At 43.3% G+C, this 21,016-nt stretch overlaps 1 protein-coding gene across 4 annotated transcripts in view; it reads left to right on the top strand.

Moving 5' to 3' along the window:
- The window catches only part of AGRN (agrin), a 497,317-nt gene that overhangs the window by 369,018 nt on the left and 107,283 nt on the right, over positions 1-21,016 (top strand). For all 4 annotated transcript variants that reach the window (XM_066606893.1, XM_066606896.1, XM_066606895.1 and 1 more), the window contains 2 exons: positions 14,831-14,982; positions 16,845-16,950. In XM_066606893.1, the coding sequence (XP_066462990.1) occupies positions 14,831-14,982; positions 16,845-16,950 (258 nt within the window). The remainder of the gene's footprint in view (positions 1-14,830; positions 14,983-16,844; positions 16,951-21,016) is intronic.

A 21,016-nucleotide genomic window follows, 5' to 3' on the forward strand; every position in this document is an offset into this window, starting at 1 on the left:
AGGCAGCACTTTAGAGGGATTTTTCAGCACTCTAGCATCATTTTACATTGATAGAATGGCTTGCACTTTTGCTATTTATCACTTTGACTATCACATAAGCACAAGTTATCTCAAAGTGCAGTGACCGTATATTAAAATGTGAAACTTTTTCAGTTACTGGCATGCTTTAAAAAGCTATCCTACCTAAAATGATAATTCGGTAGTGAATAGAATCTATATTGACTTCCAACTCCATGGTGTCTGATTTCCTAGTAAGTATTCTCCTCCTGGTGGCTCCATCTCTGCAGTAGAGAATTATAATTGAAAGAAAGAAAAAAATTTGCTTCTCCTTCCCATCATCGCTGTACGGAGCCCCAGATGAGTGCCGAGTCTGAGTGACATAACCCGCCAGCCACAGCTACAGATTACCCACAGCATGGAAATCTCTGCATCCATTGTTCCATGATCAATACCATCCATACAGAAGTAGATGTGAGTTCTAAGCCGATGCTACTTCACTAACCATACAGGCGATGGTGTATACTGTAGGTTTCTATAGTAGGTTCAGCTGCCAACCGTCCTCGAAGCCCTGAATGTTTAAAGGGGTTGTCCCGCGCCGAAACGTTTTTTTTTTTTTTCAATAGCCCCCCCGTTCGGCGCGAGACAAACCCGATGCAGGGGTTTAAAAAAAAAAACGGATAGTGCTTACCTGAATCCCCGCGCTCCGGTGACTTCTTACTTACCTTACGAAGATGGCCGCCGGGATCTTCACCCACGGTGGACCGCAGGTCTTCTCCCATGGTGCACCGTGGGCTCTGTGCGTTCCATTGCCGATTCCAGCCTCCTGATTGGCTGGAATCGGCACACGTGACGGGGCGGAGCTACGAGGAGCAGCTCTCCGGCACGAGCGGCCCCATTCAGAAGGGAGAAGACCGGACTGCGCAAGCGCGTCTAATCGGGCGATTAGACGCTGAAATTAGACGGCACCATGGAGACGAGGACGCTAGCAACAGAACAGGTAAGTGAATAACTTCTGATAACTTCTGTATGGCTCATAATTAATGCACAATGTACATTACAAAGTGCATTAATATGGCCATACAGAAGTGTATAACCCCACTTGCTTTCGCGGGACAACCCCTTTAAAGCTTGTGCAGATTATTGTGATTGGAATTATCATCGCTTCACAGTCATTTCTGCTTTTTGTGATGTTATCAGTATTGTGGGCTGTGGTCATATATCACTTATCCGTTATGGTTTTGCAATGTAAAACATGTTGCTTGTTCGTGGTTTTACGGATATGGTAAATTGAAGGTTTCTGGGTTTCTCTTAGGCCCAATGCATACTGACGGATTTGCATTGCGGAATCCGGAACGGGCGTTCACCTCTGGATTCCTGCCATAGCACGCAATGTAAAAACGGGTTTCCATGCCCGCTAGCGGAAAACAATTGTGAGGAAAATCACAGCATGCTCTATTTTGAGTCGGATTCCATGTGGATGGCTTCCATTGAAGTCAATGGAAGCCGTCTGTCATGTGGCCCTTCCGCAATCATCATTGTGGAAAGTCCACGGGATCCACGGCATCCCCTAGTGATGGCACGGTCACATCTGTGCTACGCATGTATGCCAGCGAGCCAGCCGGTACATCCGCAGTGCAGAAGAAAAAGCATCTAGACGGGTACATGAGGGTCCCTGGCCAGGCACTGGGTTGGATTTCGCTGTGGTATCCCGCATGTGGAATCCGACCCGGTCGGCCTAAATGGAGTGGGTTGCATATTCCTTAAGGCCTTCTACACGGCTAGATGATGGGGCAGGAATGTTTGTAGGAACATTTGATTGCCCTGTCACTGGGCCATGTGAAAGTGCCACTTATTGCCTTTCAAGTGGCACAAAAAATGATCCGTGTCAGCAGCACATCGCCCCTTATAAATGGGGAGTATGCTGCTGACAGTGATACAGCTGTGTTGGGGAACAAACTATCATATGAAAGATCATTCATCTCCCATACTGTCTGTATTGCCTGTTTGAGAGCTAGTGCGGTATAAGTAGTGCCGAGGTTGTTTATTGGTGCTCATCATTTGCCCCACCCCAACCCCCCACACACATACTAATGTATTTGGGGTCATGTGCTGTCCATGTTGAGCATAAATGCTGCTAAATTTCTGCAGTGGATTTTGCTATGGAAATTCTGCAGCATAAGGCAAATGAGGTCTAACACTGATAAATGTAAGGTTCTGCACATGGACAGGAAATACATGTCACCATTACACACTAAATGGGAAACCACTGGGAAACACTGACATGGAAAAGGACTTGGGGATTTTAGTTATTTGTATGCTTAACTGGAGCAACCAGTGTCAGGCAGCTGCTGCCAAGGTAAATAGGATCATGGGGTGCATCAAAAGAGGTCTAGGGGCACATGATGAGAACATTGTTCTTCCTCTTTTCAAGTCACTGCTCAGACCACACGTGGAATATTGTGTACAGTTTTGGGCACCGGTACTCAAGAAGGACATATCAGAGCTTGAGAGGGTACAAAGGTGGGGGGCGGGGCCGGCGGAGGGGAGTGGGTTAGAGAGTGAGAGAGATCTCTCTCTCCCTGCTGATCCCCTCAGCAACCCCCCGCTCATCCCAGCGGCCCCCCCGAATCTTCAGGGACAAGCCAGCAGGTACTCGAAAAAGGCGATGCTCTCTCGAGTAAATCGCCTTAACGAGTATGCTCGCTCATCTCTAGTGAAGAAGCGTATCTGAATCTGCTAATATTCTAATTTTTTTCTTGTGGGAAGATTGTGCAGGTGTGCGGATAATTGGAGGATCACACCACCACAGACCTCTGTTGTGCTGACGCATCAATACTGCTCAATCGTGCTCAGCTGCATGCAAAGGAAACTTGCCCTAATTTGCAGAACTGTTCACATGCCGGTTACTAAGAAAGCATATTCAGAGATTTACAGAAAAATGTACTGCATATTTCAATTTTATTAGTAATGAAATTATATTAAAAAAAACTAACTAGGCCCTATAATATCCCAAACTATAATATCTAAATAAGCAAGCTGAGTAACCGCCCTGAAAAGGACAACCCCATACTACAACCTTACCTGCTTCTCCCTATCTCTCCCTAAGTATTGCTGATCAGAGCTCAAAACATGAGATTTCAAATGCCGGGACCCCTACTGATCAAGAAAACATGGGTTTTGAAGATCCTTGAATGAATGGACCAATGGTCACCCATGTGCACTGCCAGCCAATTCATGTCAGTGGGACTGTTGGAAAATAGCTGAGCGCTTGATCTCAGCTGCCTCTAGCATTCCCATTGAAATCAATGGAGCGGTGGTGTGCATACATTCATGTGAGCACCTCCAGGACCTCGTGATCTGTGGATAGATGGTAACCTCTACTGGTGGGTCAACCCTTAACATGCTATGATAGAAATCAATGACACAGTCTTGTCTGCAGATGATATACAGCACTGCAAGGGTGTGTTATAGGCTTTTTGCAATATGCTGCCTTCTTGCCAGAGTAACAGCACATTAGAGCTATGAAATGTTTCCCCTTTCTCTTCCTAATGTACATGACGTTCTGTAAACCTGCAATCTGTGGTTTTTACAAGTGACACCGCGCTTCTCTCCGCTGTCCAACAAGCCATTTATAATGCACTTCTTTGGCACCGGAAGGTGTGCACGGGCAAGGAGAGGTTCGGGCAGCTGTTGTTTACACTGCACCTGTTTGGTAGCACCTGTATATGAGTCACTTGGAAGGACATCTATTCCTGTTCATATTGTAGAAGAGGATGACTATATCATCGCCAGCTCCCATCCTCATCCCCAGAGAAAGAGACATTGGCAAACATCCTATTCTGTTTCTATTGCTTGTGCCCTTCATGAAGGGATGATGACAGCCCTTCCCAAGCCTGAGTTATAAGCGGCAGTTATGTCTTTGAGTCGTTGAGGGTTATTACGGGCGATCACAAGCACATTAGAGAAGATTGATGGCTTTTAGAACCAATACAAGAGTTAAGACCCTGAAGATTGGTTGCACAGCGAGTCTTTCTGCCGCTGTTGGTTTACACCCTACTTTTTAATCTTTTTTTTTACTTTTACAGAACATTTTCAGCTTCAATTTTGAGTCTAATTTTTGTTTTTTTTAACAAGCATAAACACTGGGGAAGATGTCCTAATACTGGTACACCATGCCAGTGCCGCACTGGTGTCTCTCCTCTGTGTTGTGTGCACCAAATTCATCAATATCGGGCAAGGGGGTAAGGTCTGTATTAGCACTGGAATTGTGGGGGTGCTGAGATTTGATTGTAATGCTTTGTATAAGATCCAGCACCTTTAATGGCGGTAACTCAGGGTAAATGTACTTTCCCCAGGACCACGTGATGGATAGATGAGGCCTAGGATTCCAGGAAGGGCCGAGTTGAGCAGCATGTAGCTTGGGCAAGATGGGTGTGATGAGACTTTGAGATTGTGCAATGCTATGAATTCCCTGACCTAGTTTCACTGTGGGATATTGTGTTTTTGTGCTACATTAGAAGTCCTGGACAGCTAGACCATCGTGGGTTCCCTTTCAAGTCTGTCATGTAATACCGGTAATGTGGGCTTGATACCTTTTTCCTAAGCTGCCTTCCCCCAGAAGGAAAGAGCTGCTGTGTTATAACGTTAAACTTCAGTTACAAGTAAAGTTTAAGGCAATGTAGAGATGTGGTCATTTACTGGATTATCGCGTGAGCTACAGGAACTCCGCTAGTGGTGTACGCCAGGTAGCCTACATTATGGGCCCACTACAACCTTCCCAGTGGACTCTACTCTCTGGCACTTCTTAACCAATCCAGCTGACATGCTCACTAAACATAGCCATGCCTAGTCTCGCTGAAGAAGCCCTGCGTCAGGAGGCCTCTGCGGACCAACCTTCAGGACTTACTTACAATTTTACAATGGCACACAACAAATGGGAAATTTACTAAAGACTGGCAGTCATGAGCAAGTGGTTTGCAGCAGTGCACTGGCATGAGATACACCAAATTTATTGAGGCACACGTGACCCCACCACCACCCCACCAAGTGTTTGGAAATGTGTTGCACTCCGCACAACTTAGAAGCTTGCCTATTTTTTCTAACACATTAGTATGGCATTCAGTCTAAAAGAAAAATATCAGATGTTTACAGGATAATTGAAGGGAAATATCAGCTGAAGTGTAACAGACATTAGGAAGTATGCCACGGAGAGTATCCAATGTCATAAGGAGGCTCCACTAAGTATTAACATATGTAAATAAAGACTACTTTTAGTTTTTGCCAAGGTATCCATTTGGTAGGATAGTGTATGTCAAATGGAGAGCAATGAGGTCTCCATCTCATATATTGACCCTCGGTAGTTTCATCCCAGTCTGTCCCTATAAAGCTTTCTGCATAGAAGATTGAAAGTCGGGACGAAGCTGGATAGAAGAGTGTAAAGAGCCTTAGGATTGCCTCCTGGGAGATGGTTGGCCCATCCATTGCTTGCCAGCAGGGGCATAACTATAGGGGATGCAGGGGATGCGGTAGCACCCGGGCCCAGGAGCCTTAGGGGCCCATAAGGCCTCTCTTCTCCATATAGGGAGCCCAGTACTATGAATAAAGCATTATAGTTGGGGGCCCTGTTACAGGTTTTGCATTGGGGCCCAGGAGCTTCAAGTTACGCCTCTGCTTCCAAGAGTTGTTCTGCCCACCCAGGCTCTCAATGCCAATGGAGAAATGGACTCAATAGAGGCTACAGGGACTGACCTTCTTAACTGCCTTGCTTTACTGCAGGAACATGATGATAACATTGGCAGTATCAGTCACTGTACTAAATAAATCCTTATTAGATGTTATTCTGTGTATACGGCATGAAAAATTAATACAGACAATTCAGAACACAATGTATTATTGTCGACTCTACAGTCGGCCCACGTAACGAGATTGAGAAGAGTTGAATCATGAGTTTTATATCTACTGTAAAGGAAAGCATGAATGGTGTTAGATATCAATGTTAAAATGTATCCTTGTATTTGTTCCTCTCAATATTTTTCTATTATATCTGTATTTTTTAGTGCATTTGACCGCAGTAGAATGATGTTTTATGTACATCTTGATACATCCGGTCGGCGTAACCCAAACCATAATTTTCGATGAAGGAAAATACTTGAGTCCATGTGCATGGACTGTCGAAGGCAAACATTGGCCAACTATCATGTTCCTTTTACCAACCACCATTGGGTGACAGAAGACTATTTTGGTTTCAGCCCGCTGTTGTAGTATACGGTGTGTTGGAAGCACCGAAGATGAACATTTCTGTCCTGTAGATCTGCTCTGTCTTTCTCCGGAGAGCTGCACAGTGCCAGATAATAAGGGTATATTTGACTAGTCTCCTAGCAACGCTCGGGGGGTGATTCCGGCTTTTGGGTGATCAGTTACGAACACAGCCTTTAATATCCCGTCTCATATTCAGTGCAAGTGTAATTACCATGAGTTCATTAGCACAGCATGGCTTGGATGAGGCTGGGGATGCATGCAGAAATGGAGTATGGTGCGGCGGCCGGATGGGGGTGTAGAAGAGAAGAGGCTGTTGGCTCAGTAGACTTGAAAGGAAGACTTTTATCGGCCTTCTTTGCTTTTATCTCCCGATAACTGGTGATCGTTTTACGTAAATAGACCGGGGAGGATTGATACAGCGATGCTTTCATTTCACACTTCAGATCCTTGCAGTATCTGATTCTCATGTCCCAGAATGTTTTCTTCCTTTAGTATCTCACAATCACAACTTCTGTAATTATTATTAAAGGTAAAAGTACACTTTGAAAATACCCATGGCATCGCTGATATTTTTCTACACATTCAGCACATCCATTCGACTGGCTTTTGTTAATTAGAACTTCTGAGCGCATCTGAACCCCTGGCGCTACTGTGAATGCTGATGAAAGATAACGGCCAATTTGCCCATGTCGTTTACTCATTTCATGTATGATTCTTTCATTCATAGACTGTTGGTTATTCTACGCATACGGATGTGGGTTTTCTTCCCAGCACAGTTACTATTATTTTAATGGGTTAAAGCAGTCCTCCACCTAGGGGAAGAAATCACATTGCCTGACCAAAGGGGTTTCAGATTGGGCTGTGGAGTACTAAAGGGTAGGATACCGCTCAAAAGGAGAAAAGCTGGGTCCTTAAAAACTCTTCCTTGATTCTAAAAAATCCCTAAAATTAAAAATGGTAGAGCCTAGACATGGTCGTAAATGGTACCTAGCATTAGTCCTTTTATGAATTTTTTTTGAAGTGTGTTATTGCTATTTAAGCCGTTTGATTTACGGCCAGCCTGAGCACCTGAAAATCTTTAAACTAAAGCGGGGTAAATACTACCTACTAACCAGATAAAAATAACGTTGTGTTATGTACTTTGGAATTTAGGATACCACTTGGAAAATCATCAATTACCACCCAACGGTGTAACCTGGGGCTCTTGGGTCCCAATACAAAATCTGTAACAATTCCACTCATCTGCCATTGATAATACTGGTGCTTCTTATGTGCATTAATGAGCCTTTGGGCCCCTCAGACAGCAAGGTCCAAGAAGAGTTACTACATTTGCATCCCCTATAGTACTGTACATTGGTGTTTAATGTATCCAATTTCCAAAACCATGAAAAAATATTCAGTCTTTACATGTAGCAGGGAGAGGTATTGAAAATGCCAATCCTTCTTGCCATATTTCATCTACTTTCCATCAAACATGGTCAGATAATGAACCCTACTTTAGTCCTTTCTCCCCCCTCCCGCATCCAAATTAGCTGACAATTCAGTTAGATCTCTTTCCTCTAATGTAGGTTCATCTATGCAAAACCAAAGCAAATTGTGGTGTATGTGCAGTTCATAGGAAGAATGAGTATGTCTGCACCTGTATGCAGACTGGGTGGCTAGGTCACTAATCACGGGTCTTAAAGGGGTTGTCCTGCGGCAGCAAGTGGGTCTATACACTTCTGTATGGCCATATTAATGCACTTTGTAATGTACATTGTGCATTAATTATGAGCCATACAGAAGTTATCAAAAGTTTTATACTTACCTGCTCCGTTGCTGGCGTCCTCGTCTCCATGGTGCCGACTAATTTTCGGCCTCCGATGGCCAAATTAGCCGCGCTTGCGCAGTCCGGGTCTTCTGCTGTCTTCAATGGGGCCGCTCGTGCAGAATGCCGGCTCCGTGTAGCTCCGCCCCGTCACGTGCCGATTCCAGCCAATCAGGAGGCTGGAATCGGCAATGGACCGCACAGAAGAGCTGCGGTCCACGGAGGGAGCAGACCCCGGCGGCCATCTTCAGCAGGTGAGTATGAAGACGCCGGACCGCCGGGATTCAGGTAAGCACTCTCCGGTTTGTTTTTTTAACCCCTGCATCGGGGTTGTCTCGCGCCGAACGGGGGGGAGGTTAAAAAAAAACAAAAAAAAAACGTTTTGGCGCGGGACAACCCCTTTAATAGCTGACTTTGGTGGTAACTTCCTGTCCACAGGTAAAGTAGGAAGAGACATTTTAGTGCACAATCTACTTTCTAACCAGACAAAACGCAAATGACTATTTAAATGAATAGACAAGCATGTAATATATGAGCAGAATGAGCAGATGTTTGCTTCATGGATGGTTTCCCTGGACCCTTGCAATGACATAAATATGCTCTAATAGGGCATATAGACAGGGACTGTCTTCATGAGATGTTCCCCTATTAGGGAACCTGTCAGGTTTTACTTTTATAAACCGTCCTCACCATGCTGTATGCCTTGGGAATATGTTTGCAAAGTTACACCTATGGCGCAGCAATTGATTGATTGCATTGACTATGTGAGGGATTGTAGGCCTAAACACTTTCCATGATGTGTCGCTCCACACTCTGGTCAATCGCACACATTAAAAGGCCATGGGATGATGGTAAGGTGCACTGGACTGGTCATTGGTGTGGAACAGTGCATTACCCCAAATAAAGTCCAGAGAGTCAGCGGAGGAAAAGTTACAGCTCATTTTTTCTTGCGCTTGAAGCATTATGATACAACACAGTTTCTGTAATAATAGTGTCTGTAATCCTTCCCATACTGCACTGCTGTGATATACACATGGCCCTGGAGTCTGTGGCCTTCCCTAGAGAGCCTTCCATCAGTGAAGCCAGTCTTTTACTTACTATGTGCAGTGATCCAGGTGGGCCAATTTGTCCACTCAATAGTGGGCCTCCACATCCGCTTCTACTAGGCTGGGAGTAAAGCAGGTAGTTTCTGTTGTGAGTAGCTCTACCCAGTAGCCTAGCAATGAATGGCTACGGTGTATGTAACTTTAGTCTGGGCTGCTTAACTAAACCATGACCTGTACAGTACATAAAGCAGTGGACAATATACACTGAAGAACACAAATACATAGAATACACACTATAAAAATACAAAGAACTCTCTTTGTGGTGTTGAAGTCTCATTCCAGGATACTACATACCTATTCATCCACAGTGGTCCTGCATACTCTACAAAAAGAAGTTTAAAAAAATCCCACTATGTTTGCAAATTAGTGTTTAAGTGTCCCCTGGATGTATCCGAACTTTGCAAGTTTTTCAGTGAGTCGGCCTTTTTTCCTTTGATTGACCTGGATGCTGCCAAATGTATCATCCACAGGCTGCCCAACCCTCCACGTGAGCAATACAGCATAGAAGTGGTGCATGCGCATTGTGTTGCCCTATTTTGGGCATTGAAATCAATTTTGTGCTACAGATGTACCAATGTAAATTTGTTGCATTACTGCCATGGCTATTAACTGACTAGTAATTATTAGGAAAATTATAGTATGGTACCAGTGTTTCTGGTGGCACAGTGCACCACACAGCTCTGCTACATGCACATCACACACACAGCTCTGCTACATGCACATCACACACACACACACAGCTCTGCTACATGATACATGCATTATGATCCCCACACATCACACACAGCAGCTTGATTACCACACAAGAAAAACACAGCTTGGCTCCTCCCACATTAGTGACATCACCAAGGGCCTTCAGCCCACTGAATCTCTGTGGTGGGGTTAGGTCAGTGTGTTCTGGCAGGACTGCTGAGTTGTGTCTTCTTCGCTAATAACGGCTTCGCTGTATTCTCATTTTGTTATTTTTGTCCTCCCCTTCCAAGAGCCCTAACTGTGTTGTTCTTCTGTCGGTCAGGCTCTGTGTTTTATATATGTTGTAGGACCTTAAATGACGTCACCAGGAGGGTGAAGCGATGACCTTACCAGGGGTGGAGCATAAGAATCACTCACACACATACATACAGACAAGTGGTCGTTAGTAGTTTGATGAAGTCAATCACCCAGAGGTTACATTAGGACTGATGAACAAAATGGATTCTACCGCCTAGATCAGTACCAGCAAGATTTAGCAGTCATCCACATTAGTAGAAAGAAAAGCGATGATTCAATAGGACACTTACAAAGTCTGCATACTCTTAGTAAACACTTGAGCTATTTTGCATATGGTGCAGGAGTTTTTCAAACTACTTTTTCTAAAGTTCACAGGGACATTGAAGTTTAATAAGTATAATTTTAGAAAGGCTTTTTCAAGGTATACAGAGTGGTGAGTACTAGAGATGAGTGAGTATACTCGCTAAGGCACATTACTCGAGCGAGTAGTGCCTTAGCCAAGTATCTCCCCGCTCGTCTCTAAAGATTCGGAGGCTGCCGCTCCCCGCCGCAACTCACCTGTCACCCGCACTGTCCCCGAATCTTTAGAGACGAGAGGGGAGATACTCGGCTAAGGCACTACTCGCTCAAGTAATGTGCCTTAGCGAGTATACTCGCTCATCCCTAGTGAGTACTGTTCACAGTATAAGGGTTCATTTACAGAGTCGTATATCCCTTCTGTGTGCTGTCTGTGTATTTTACCTACAGTACATGGGCCCATTATAGACTATGAGGCTATTCACATATGCAAAAAAATTTTCACGGACCGATGGTCCATGTGGAAAGAAAAATCACAGCCTGTCCTATTCTGCTCTGTTTTACGGATGACGGTAAAGGATGTGCAGTGTTCACTGTCCGCAGAGACCGGACAGCGCACAAATGTGTATCCGTGTGCCTTCCGATGGTTGCGACCTTACGATAAAACCTGGTGACTGGTTCCTTTAAGGCTTGTTAGCGTTCTGCTTATGATTGCGATTGTCTAAGGTTCAGTTGCTTCTTTATAGACCTGTTGAATAGGTAGACCGCCAATTGACATACAGTAGTAAGTCTCCGTTCTGAAGCTAATGCCAAGAATATACATGAGCCCTCACTATACCACAGGTGGGATTTTTCATTGATGCCAGCCGTAGCCTTTTAGCTTTGTGAATTGTACTTCTGTTGCTTGGGTAATAAATGAGATGGGTCAATGAGACAGTCAGGGTCAAGACTCTCTGTTGTGCACTTTGAATAAAAATTTAGTGTTCAAGGGGAAAAGAATGCATTCTCTCCTATTATGTTCTATTCATGTAAACCGACAGCAGAAAAAGTTATATTTTCTTCCCAGTAATTTCCATGTGAAGATATTTGCACATCTGACATCTAGATAATAGAGTGTTTCTCATGGTAGGAACTCATTATACAGCGACCCATTGACTTTTAGATGACTCTTTCTTCTGTTGTCTGCAGGTTCCACTTCCACTAAAAGTTTCGTATTTTAATAGCAAATGAAGGAGGTTTGAATGGAGACAGACAATAACGGCATTACATTACCGAAAGAGCTGCGGTGACGGGTCTGAGCTGCTCATTGTGATGGCATGAATGCGCCTATTGCTTTTTTTATAATGAAGGGTTGTGCGTGGCGGATGAATCTGAGCGAGGCAATCGGTCACTACATCAGCATAATGATTTTGTAGTGTCAATTAGTGTAATTTTCTGTTTACTTGTTCAGCATCTACTATTACGTTTCTATTCTTTTACAAAGAACTTAAATTTCAGGCCATATTTTAGAGCTGTTGCGACCTCCACTAAAATGAATGACAGCCCTAAGAGGAAGACCTTGCATGGCTCACGGTGATGGTAAAGCGATTCAGGATATGCAATGCAGCAGATGGAGTAACCAAAGTGTACAGTATTTAGAATAGAAACGAACAATGATAACAATAATTGTTTAGCAATTTGACTTGTACCTTTGAGTAGATTAAGGCCGGCTACAGCTAACTAGATTCTATAACAATAATCCTTTATGAGCCATATGAAATAACAGCAGTATTAGCAGAGTATAATAAAAATAACAATAATAATGCTTTGCAAAGATCGGTGCTGTTACACCGAAACACATGTCATGTAATATAGCATTCAGTTCCTCTTTGGGGGTTTACACTCTTCTACTATCAACACATTCTATTGGAAACGCGTCGTACGAAACCCACATGAGTGTCTCTGTTACCTAAGACTCATGCCTCTGTATCAATAAATCAGTCTGCTAGCAATGGCATGGGTGGTGACTAGAGATGAGCGAGTATACTCGCTAAGGCACATTACTCGAGCGAGTAGTGCCTTAGCCGAGTACCTGCCCGCTCTTCTCTAAAGATTCGGGGGCCGGCGGGGGGCGGGGAGCGGCGGGGGAGAGCGGGGAGGAATGGAGGGGAGATCTCTCTCTCCCTCTCTCCCCCCTGCTCCCCGCTGCAACTCACCTGTCACCGGCGCCGTCCCCCGAATCTTTAGAGACGAGCGGGCAGATACTCGGCTAAGGCACTACTCACTCGAGTAATGTGCCTTAGCGAGTATACTCGCTCATCTCTAGTGGTGACAGTTTGCTAAATAGTCTGGTTACTTTGCTGTAACGCCTTCCTATACAACAGGCCTGTTGATTTATTAGATCCCTGACTGGTACGCACACCTAATGAGGCCAGCCCTCACTTACAGTTCGTCGTATTGGAGTTATCACTGCTACTAGCCTAGGCTTGTGTGGGGACAGGAGCGTGACTCTATCACTGCTCGAAGATCACTTGTTGCATCCAGTGACCCCCACCAGATTGGGGTGGTAGTGTCTCTGCAACCTCATAGCACTCCCTGTGCAATTCAAGTAGGGCTTCCATGTCCAGAGTGCGCTAGCAGCACTTATAACTCCATTTACTCAAGAAGTAAATTCCCCAACCTATCCAGATCCATTTGCAACCACATTCTGTCTTCTCTTGTGTTAATTATTTTACATAGTTTTGTATCATCTGCAAATATTGATATTTTACTGTGCAATCCTTTTAGTAGGTAATTAATACATTAAAAAGAATAGGGCCCAATACTAACCTTATAAAAAAACACCTTGCCCCCACTGGACAATTCTCTCTCTCTGGCTGTGATCAGAACACCCACTCTGATAAGAAGATTTGTGGGGGCCTCTTAGCTTCTCAAGGAGTTGGAAGATCCGGTGCACTTGTCTTTGCTTGCCCTCCCTATAATCCATCCTTGACACCAATATATACAAGATTGACCTAGATAGGGATGAGAAGAAGAGGGGAGATATGGTTTAACCCATTTGTCCTTCAAAACTATAGTAGCCTGTGTACCTATGGGTGACCATTTATACAGTGTGTCCCATAATACTTAAAAGGAACCTGTCACCGCCATTTCGACCCCAAACTAAATTCAATTACCAGTGAGGGATGAAAAATCAATCACATTTAATGCCTTCTCTTTTCCCTAATGAGTTCATGTACCTCTGCAATACAGTTCCAAAGTTATCCCGTGCCATATACAAATGAAAAGAGAAGAGTCATACAGCTGGGAAGAGTCATACAGCTGGGAAGAGTCACACATATTCATGAGCTGCTGAGCCAACTAGTCCCCTTTCTCTTGATAGACAACGCGTCATATCCCCCATTACACAGGAAACCCTTTCTATCAAGAGAAAGTAGATGTGGTTAGCTCAGGAACTCATGAATAATGGTGACTCTTCTCAGCCAGATGACTCTTCTCTGTTAATTTGCATATGAAATGGGATAACTTTGGAACCTAATTGCGGTGGTACATGGGCACCTTAGGAAAGATAAGGGCATTAAAAGTGTTTGTTTTTTTTAATCCTCTGCCAGCCAATGACGTTAGTTTTGGAAGTGAGATGGTGGTGACAGGCTCCCTTTAATATAAGTGTAATAAAAGTGTTAAAGTAAGTTGACTAGTGGATTGACTATGACAAATGTTATCTTCAGCATTTTTTTCTTTCTGAATACTAAAGTACTACTTCCAATATATCAGCTGTGATTGTGTACTTTTGATTGGTGTTACAGGGTTTTCTTTTTGAAATGGGCTTAAAGGCTTTTCCTGGGACTTTTCTTATTGATGACCGATCCTAAGAGTAGGTCATCAATCGTTTATCGGTGGGACTTTACTACTCCAGATTCCCACTAATCAGCTGTTTGCCTGGCCTGTTGTCATTGCGGACACAGCCTGAAGCAAATAGCACTATTTATACTGCAGCAGCCTGGGCTAGTGTTGCAGGCACACCTCCCACTAAATTCTATGAGAGCTGTGCTTGCAGTACTTGACATGGGTATAACTGAGTCGTGCTCTGCTGTACCTTTTTATCCATTACCAGCCACTTGTTACCACACTCCAGATTGAAGACCGAACACTTCTGGTTTTGCATAATTTGGCCACAGCAGCCATTTTATTACAAACAAATTTACATAAATTAGCATAAATTAACCCAATTTATCAAACCAACACAGGGGAGGTCCTTGGAGCCCCAGCATCTGTCACCTTACCAATCTAATTGTGTAGGCATATTGAGAGTTAATCGTAACATGCTGATAATTGTATGAGTTGTTGGTCTTTACATGCAATAACCTAACATTTAACTCCTTCTCTGTTATAGAATGTGGATCTGGGACTGTTGGATCAGGGTCTGGTGAGGACAGCGAATGTGAACAAGACCGCTGTAGACGGTACGGTGGCTCATGGGACGAAGATGCAGAGGATGATCGCTGTATCTGTGATTTTACCTGCCATGCTGTGCTGAGAAACCTGGTAAGGATGCCATAGAAATAGTAATTCATAAAGTCCTACAGTCCTCTATATATCTACATTACTAACATTGATCCACCATTACCAAGAAGTGACAATACTGGACATCTAAGAGGGAGCTCTGCGAACCTGATGGTATCAAACCACCTCCATAAACATAAACCCATTGAATAAATGTTTCTATACCAGATGTTTTGTTGTAGTACATATGCCATAGAGTATGTATAAGAGATGGCAGCCTGGCAAATTCATAGATAAATACTGAATGGACCAGCCATTCAGTAACTTTGCTGTAAGGGTAAACACTGATTAGTGGGGATCTGACTACTTAGATCTCATTGATCATTATATAGTACTTGTAAGTCGGCTAGTATTATCTTGGATACTTATTTCTTTCTATCCAAGACTTCCTGGAGTCTTTTCCTCAGGTGGGTCATGTGATCTCATTCTGATCACCTGAGAATTACTTGGCTTTATGTTCTCTCAAGAAGTCAGCATAATTCCTGCCCGATGGACCCCACCACACAAGCTCTTCAGAGGGCACACAGAAACTCCTATGACAGTTACCAGTGTCGGACTAGAATGCCTAGGACCAACCAAAAAAATTCATTCTGCGGGGCCCACTGTAGAGTTAAGGACGATGGGGCCTAGGATAGGAAGATAATGGCCCGCCTTCTGATGCGCCTAGATATAATTTCAACTACTTTATGTGTGTTTATAAACAGATAAACTAACCACTTTATTATATGGAGGTAGGCTGATACGCTGCCTATCTTTATTAACTGAAGCAAGTGTACTGTGCCATATGCTGCTTCTTTGGGGTTGTGGGGTCCACTGCTGTCTTAGGGCCCACCTGTTCACCTGTGGGCCAGTCTGAGCCTGACAGTTACTGCTTCTGATTAGAGGCTCCTGTCACACAGTTATAATGGAGATCATAGCTCATCCTCTTGACTATATTCTTATACTCTGTAGCCTTTTTATGTGAATATAGAATACAGAAGGTAATAGCACTGTCCTCCCAGCAGGCTGAGATGGTACTAGCTCTAGCTGGTTATGTGATGTTGTGCTGATGCATCATGGGAGTGTTAGCAGAGCAAAGGGAAAATACGCAAGGGGAAATCTCAGCATCAAAGTGGTACCTGGAAGTGAGTGCAATACACATAGGTGACGTTCAGAGTGTGACAGGCAATTCGGGTGAGGGGAGGAGGGATGAAAAAATGTGTTTTTGCAGGAGTGGCCCTTTAATTTCTGTCCCTTAGCTAGGACCCACTAGTCATAAATTTACAGCACATTCTAATGACTCCTAAGGCAATGTCTTCACGGAACATTCCACAGCAGATCCGCAGTGGAAGATGCGCATCAAAAAGCACACTATTTGGTGCAGAATTCATTAAAAGAGGTGGAATTCACACTAAAAATCCAGTGCTATAATTGACATGCTGCGGATTTACAATCTACACATCTATTTTCGCATGGGTTTTGCGCAGATTTTTTCCATAGCGGAGGGCTCTGCTACTGTGAAAGCTGACGATTTTCCATGCAGAGTCTCCGCATGGAACATACACGCAAATCTGTCCCATATGAACAGAGCCAACAAGTACACTGCAGATAATTCTGTCAGCCCAGCAGACAGAAAGAGAGCAATCAGGACTCAGCCACCACTCCATTTAAACCACCATATACGGGACCCCTCTTCTTGTGATCAGTGGGGATCCCAGCGAACGGACCCCCGAGTAATCAGATACTTATCCTCTAAGCTGTACATAGGGGATAAGTTAAAACCTTGGATTAACCCCTTGAAGTGCCCGGATCCAGATGGCCGCCTGACGTATTTACCGTTTTCTCCTCTGTTCTTTGTTTTACAGGTTTGTGGATCGGACGGCAAAACTTACTCTAATGACTGTGAATTAAAGAAAACTCGGTGTGAAAGACGCCAAGACCTATACGTGGCTGGACAAGGTCCCTGCCGAGGTGAGAGACAGGATTATTAGAGTTTTCCGTTTCCACTAATCCCTTCCCTACTGGGGGCTGTGTTTTTTCCCCTCATGATTTCCTCTGATCTGCGATAACATCTCTGACCATTTACAAGCCTTGCAGATTCCCCAGCGAAATCTCTTGGCACAGAATTCACTGCAGGATTTGGATTATTGTCATACAGCTGACAAATGATAGTAAGCAGATGAGAGGCTTATTTGCGCGAGAAGTCTTTAAATATGAAATACAGTATTTAACTCTACAGCAGCAGAAAGTCTCTCGGCGAACTGCAGACAAAGTTTCCTCGCCTCGTTTAACTTTGACGAAAATGTCTTCTGTAAATGAAAAATCAATACGGGAATATCTTGCGGGACCTCACAGGGTAGTCGGAGCATATTCCAAATTGCTGTAATTATATTTGCAGCTGTATATCAGGAGAGCACAGTACATATAGATACATATCATTAGGCAATGCTCTTCCGAGCTCTTGGTCTGCACGGGTGTCCCTCCTGTCCTTCCCATAGTTTCTTCTTCTTTCGGCTCTCGCGATCTAGACTTTTGCACTAATTTTTCTTTATTTTTCCATTCTTTGGTGTTTTTCTTGTTCTTAAGCCGTCATAAAGATGTATCGGTCAGGAGTAAAGCCAAGCTAGGATAATGCTGTGTTATCATTTTGGCTCCTAAGGGAACTGATGTGTAAAGCTCTTTTCACACCGTGTTCTGCAGTGCCTGTCAAAAGTTTCTCTTAGAAGGATTTCCCAGCGTAACCCTCAGATGTATGCCATGGAATATCATATGAAGTATGGAGCGAACATTTGAAAATTCAGGTCAGCCGATTCGCTGAATTTCGGCAAAACTTTCAATTTAGTCCGAATTGGTTTAAACCGAGCCGGAACTTCCCCAATGCACACCTAAACTGGCATATAACTCCGTCTAAGAGCCACAAAAGTTGTTCTCCTTCCTCTTAATAAATGAATGCGCTGTATAAATAAGGTGATAATGAAGAAGAAACCAATACAAACACAGGGAGAACATACAAACTCAAGGCAGATGTTGTCCTTGGTCAGATTTGAACCTAGGACCCCCTTGGATCTCCTCCTCTTCAGGAGGAGCAAGAACAAGAATGAGGAAGAGGAAACATGGTGACACAGTAATTAGCACTGTTGCCTTGCAGTACTGTGGTCTCAGGTTCAAATCTGACCAAGGACAACATCTGCATGGAGTTTGTATGTTCTCCCTGTGTTTATGTGGGTTCTATCTTCATAATAATGATCATATTTATTTATGTAGTGCATATAATTATGGAGGAGGGGGGGGGGGGAGAGAAATAACTCTAGTAGGTTTGGCTGAGAGGAACCGCTCAAGATTTGGGTTCACATCGAACCAAACTTTTAACAAAGTTCAAACCAAGGCAGGATTCGCCTGTTTCGGTTCCCTCAACACAAGGCATATGTCACCCATAGGCGCCCATGTTTACCAGCAGCTGTATACTGTGTTGCATACTTTTTTACTAGATGCCTCAATATGGAATAGTGCAGTTTGCTGATAAGAAGCTATCCCCGCCGCACACAGTACCGTCGGAGGGAGGCCAAAAGAAGACAGAGTAATGGCAGCCTACAAAACTTATTTTGTGTCTTTTTAACTTCTATTGGTACAGACCTACGGCTGTACTATACTGTCCTTACATAGGGCAGCCAATTAAGTGAACAGATTTGTATGTGTTTTAGATTAAACGCCATTCGCACCAGAAAATGTCATTTTTATTATAGATCTTTGATGCATGAAGTTTGGGTGAGATTATCATAATTCATTAAAATTTATGATGTGTATTCAGTCAATTGGCAACTGTGTGCCAATAATTTGCTGGGTCAAAATCATCAGTCAGCTGTAACCTCTGGCGCCTACTGAACAAACTTTTGTTAATGGCAGCATTTTACTGCAACACGGGGAACTGATTTATAAAAGAAAAATCAGAATTTCTTTTTTTTTTTACATTGTGCAAATGAGAAGTCTTTCTCTGTTCTCAGACGGCAGCAGGTTTTAAGTAAAGCCGGATAACACATTTGCATGGTACAATCCAGAGAAGGCTAAAAGAGCTTGGATAGAAAGTCATAGACTCCGACTCCATATTCTACAAGTTCCGACTTCTAATTAAAGTATCCTTCCTGCTTGTAAATGATAGAATGCTTCCGTGAAGGACTAGAAGAAACTGTGCGACTCCAGGAGCTACATTACAAATGTGTGTTATATATATATATACCTAATCGACTAAATGTAATAACTGACTACAAGTAATAAACTCACCAATTATATGCAGCAGCGCTGGCTGGATACTAGATGACAGAACCTGACTTCACCTATAGCCATGAAACCTAAAGACACAGTGAGTCAGAACCAATGCATCATATAAATAAGGACATAGTGACAGTATCAAAATGGCAGTACCATGTTAGAGTTCCCAAAAGAAAAAAAGTGTAAAAATGCCAAATTTGTTTAAAAAAATTATGATTCCTTATTGAATAAACAAAGGCCCTACGGATTATTTACACCTTTTATGGGCTAAGTATATATCATGTTTTTTTTGTTTTTGCACTTGCACTTTAGATAAGGTTACATGCTATTGTAAAATCCTTTGTTAAATGGGGTCGTATTTACCCTGTAGAGCTCTCTGTATGGCTGAAATTCCTTGTAGCATGTCATCTTTTATAATGTTATGAATCTGTTTATTCACTGAAGAGTCACATTTACTTTATAAATTCGGCATTCTTGTACGCTTTTTCTTTTGGGTGATCCTCACCTATAGCAGTTGCCTTTCCTGGGTACTAATTGTGTCTCCAAGTACCCAGAAACCCAAGAATTTACAGTTGAGCTGAATTTTGTAACAGTCAGATAGTCGAAAGAAAAAAATATATGAAGCATGTAACATCACCAATAGGAAACACAAATGCAAAACTAGTGCGGCGAGCTGGAGCAGAAGTAGGAGGGAGGGAAGCGGAAAAGAAGTTGATTGTCACGGTGGCACCACTGCTCCTCTCCGGGGCAAAGTTGCAGTTCTGGTGCAGTTCTTCACAGGGAAAAACGCAGTTGTCAAGTTTGTGACACCAGTCCATATACAGGCCAAGGCCTGCGCAGGACAGAATAATATTACAAAAATGGGAAAACTAAAATAAAACATTTCTTTCCTCTGAAGTGTAGTGTGGTACCTCAGTGCAGATGTTAGATGGTGATAAAGGACTCCAGGAGGTAGAATCAACAGTGAAAACATTGAACAATGTATTGCTTTATAACCGAAACAGACTTCAGCTTTCTCTTGCAATTTCAGAGTTGCCTTACTTTCTTAGTGCAGTTCAAAGTTACTTTAAGGTGCATTCTCTTCCAACAATTCTCAGTACAGAAAGAACATATGGACGCATGAAGTACAGACTTCTTATCTGGACACAAATGGGCTCTTTAACAGTAATTAAGCATGGGACTCCTTCTTATCCCCTATGCTTCGCCCTTCTGCTTCTCTCTTTTTAATTTCTTCTATTCTCCGGATTATTACGTTTCTTTCATTTTCTTTTAGTATAAAGCTTTGTTTCTAATACATGATAGCTACTTTAAGCCCTTGCTGACGTTTATTTATTACTTTACTTTACTTTTTTCTTCTCAGTAGATATTTCACAACTTTGGGTACTCACACTTTCTGTTCTCCTTCCCACCGCACTGGCTAGTAGCTTTCTCTTCTTTCCCCTCCCATCCTCTCTGCAGACTCCACTTCTGCAGACTCCTAGACCACACCAAACTAACTCCTCCTCTTCTCTTTTCCCCAAACAACTTCTAACCAATCTGTGCATGGGGCATTTCTACTTATCACAGGCTGCCTATCTCCTGGCTACCTGACTCATACCTCTAAGCTTAGGCTGAGATTTTAAGAGCAAAGTGTGAAAGTGACATTTACATTTACCACCAGAGTCCACAGTCACTTATGGAGTGTACAACGTCTGTACACTACATTAGGAACTGAACAATAGATGGCAGGAACAGAATGGTGATGGTAATCAGATGATGATAATATATAATA

The sequence above is a fragment of the Eleutherodactylus coqui genome, chromosome 6, assembly GCF_035609145.1.
Source record: "Eleutherodactylus coqui strain aEleCoq1 chromosome 6, aEleCoq1.hap1, whole genome shotgun sequence".
Lineage (NCBI taxonomy): Eukaryota > Metazoa > Chordata > Amphibia > Anura > Eleutherodactylidae > Eleutherodactylus > Eleutherodactylus coqui.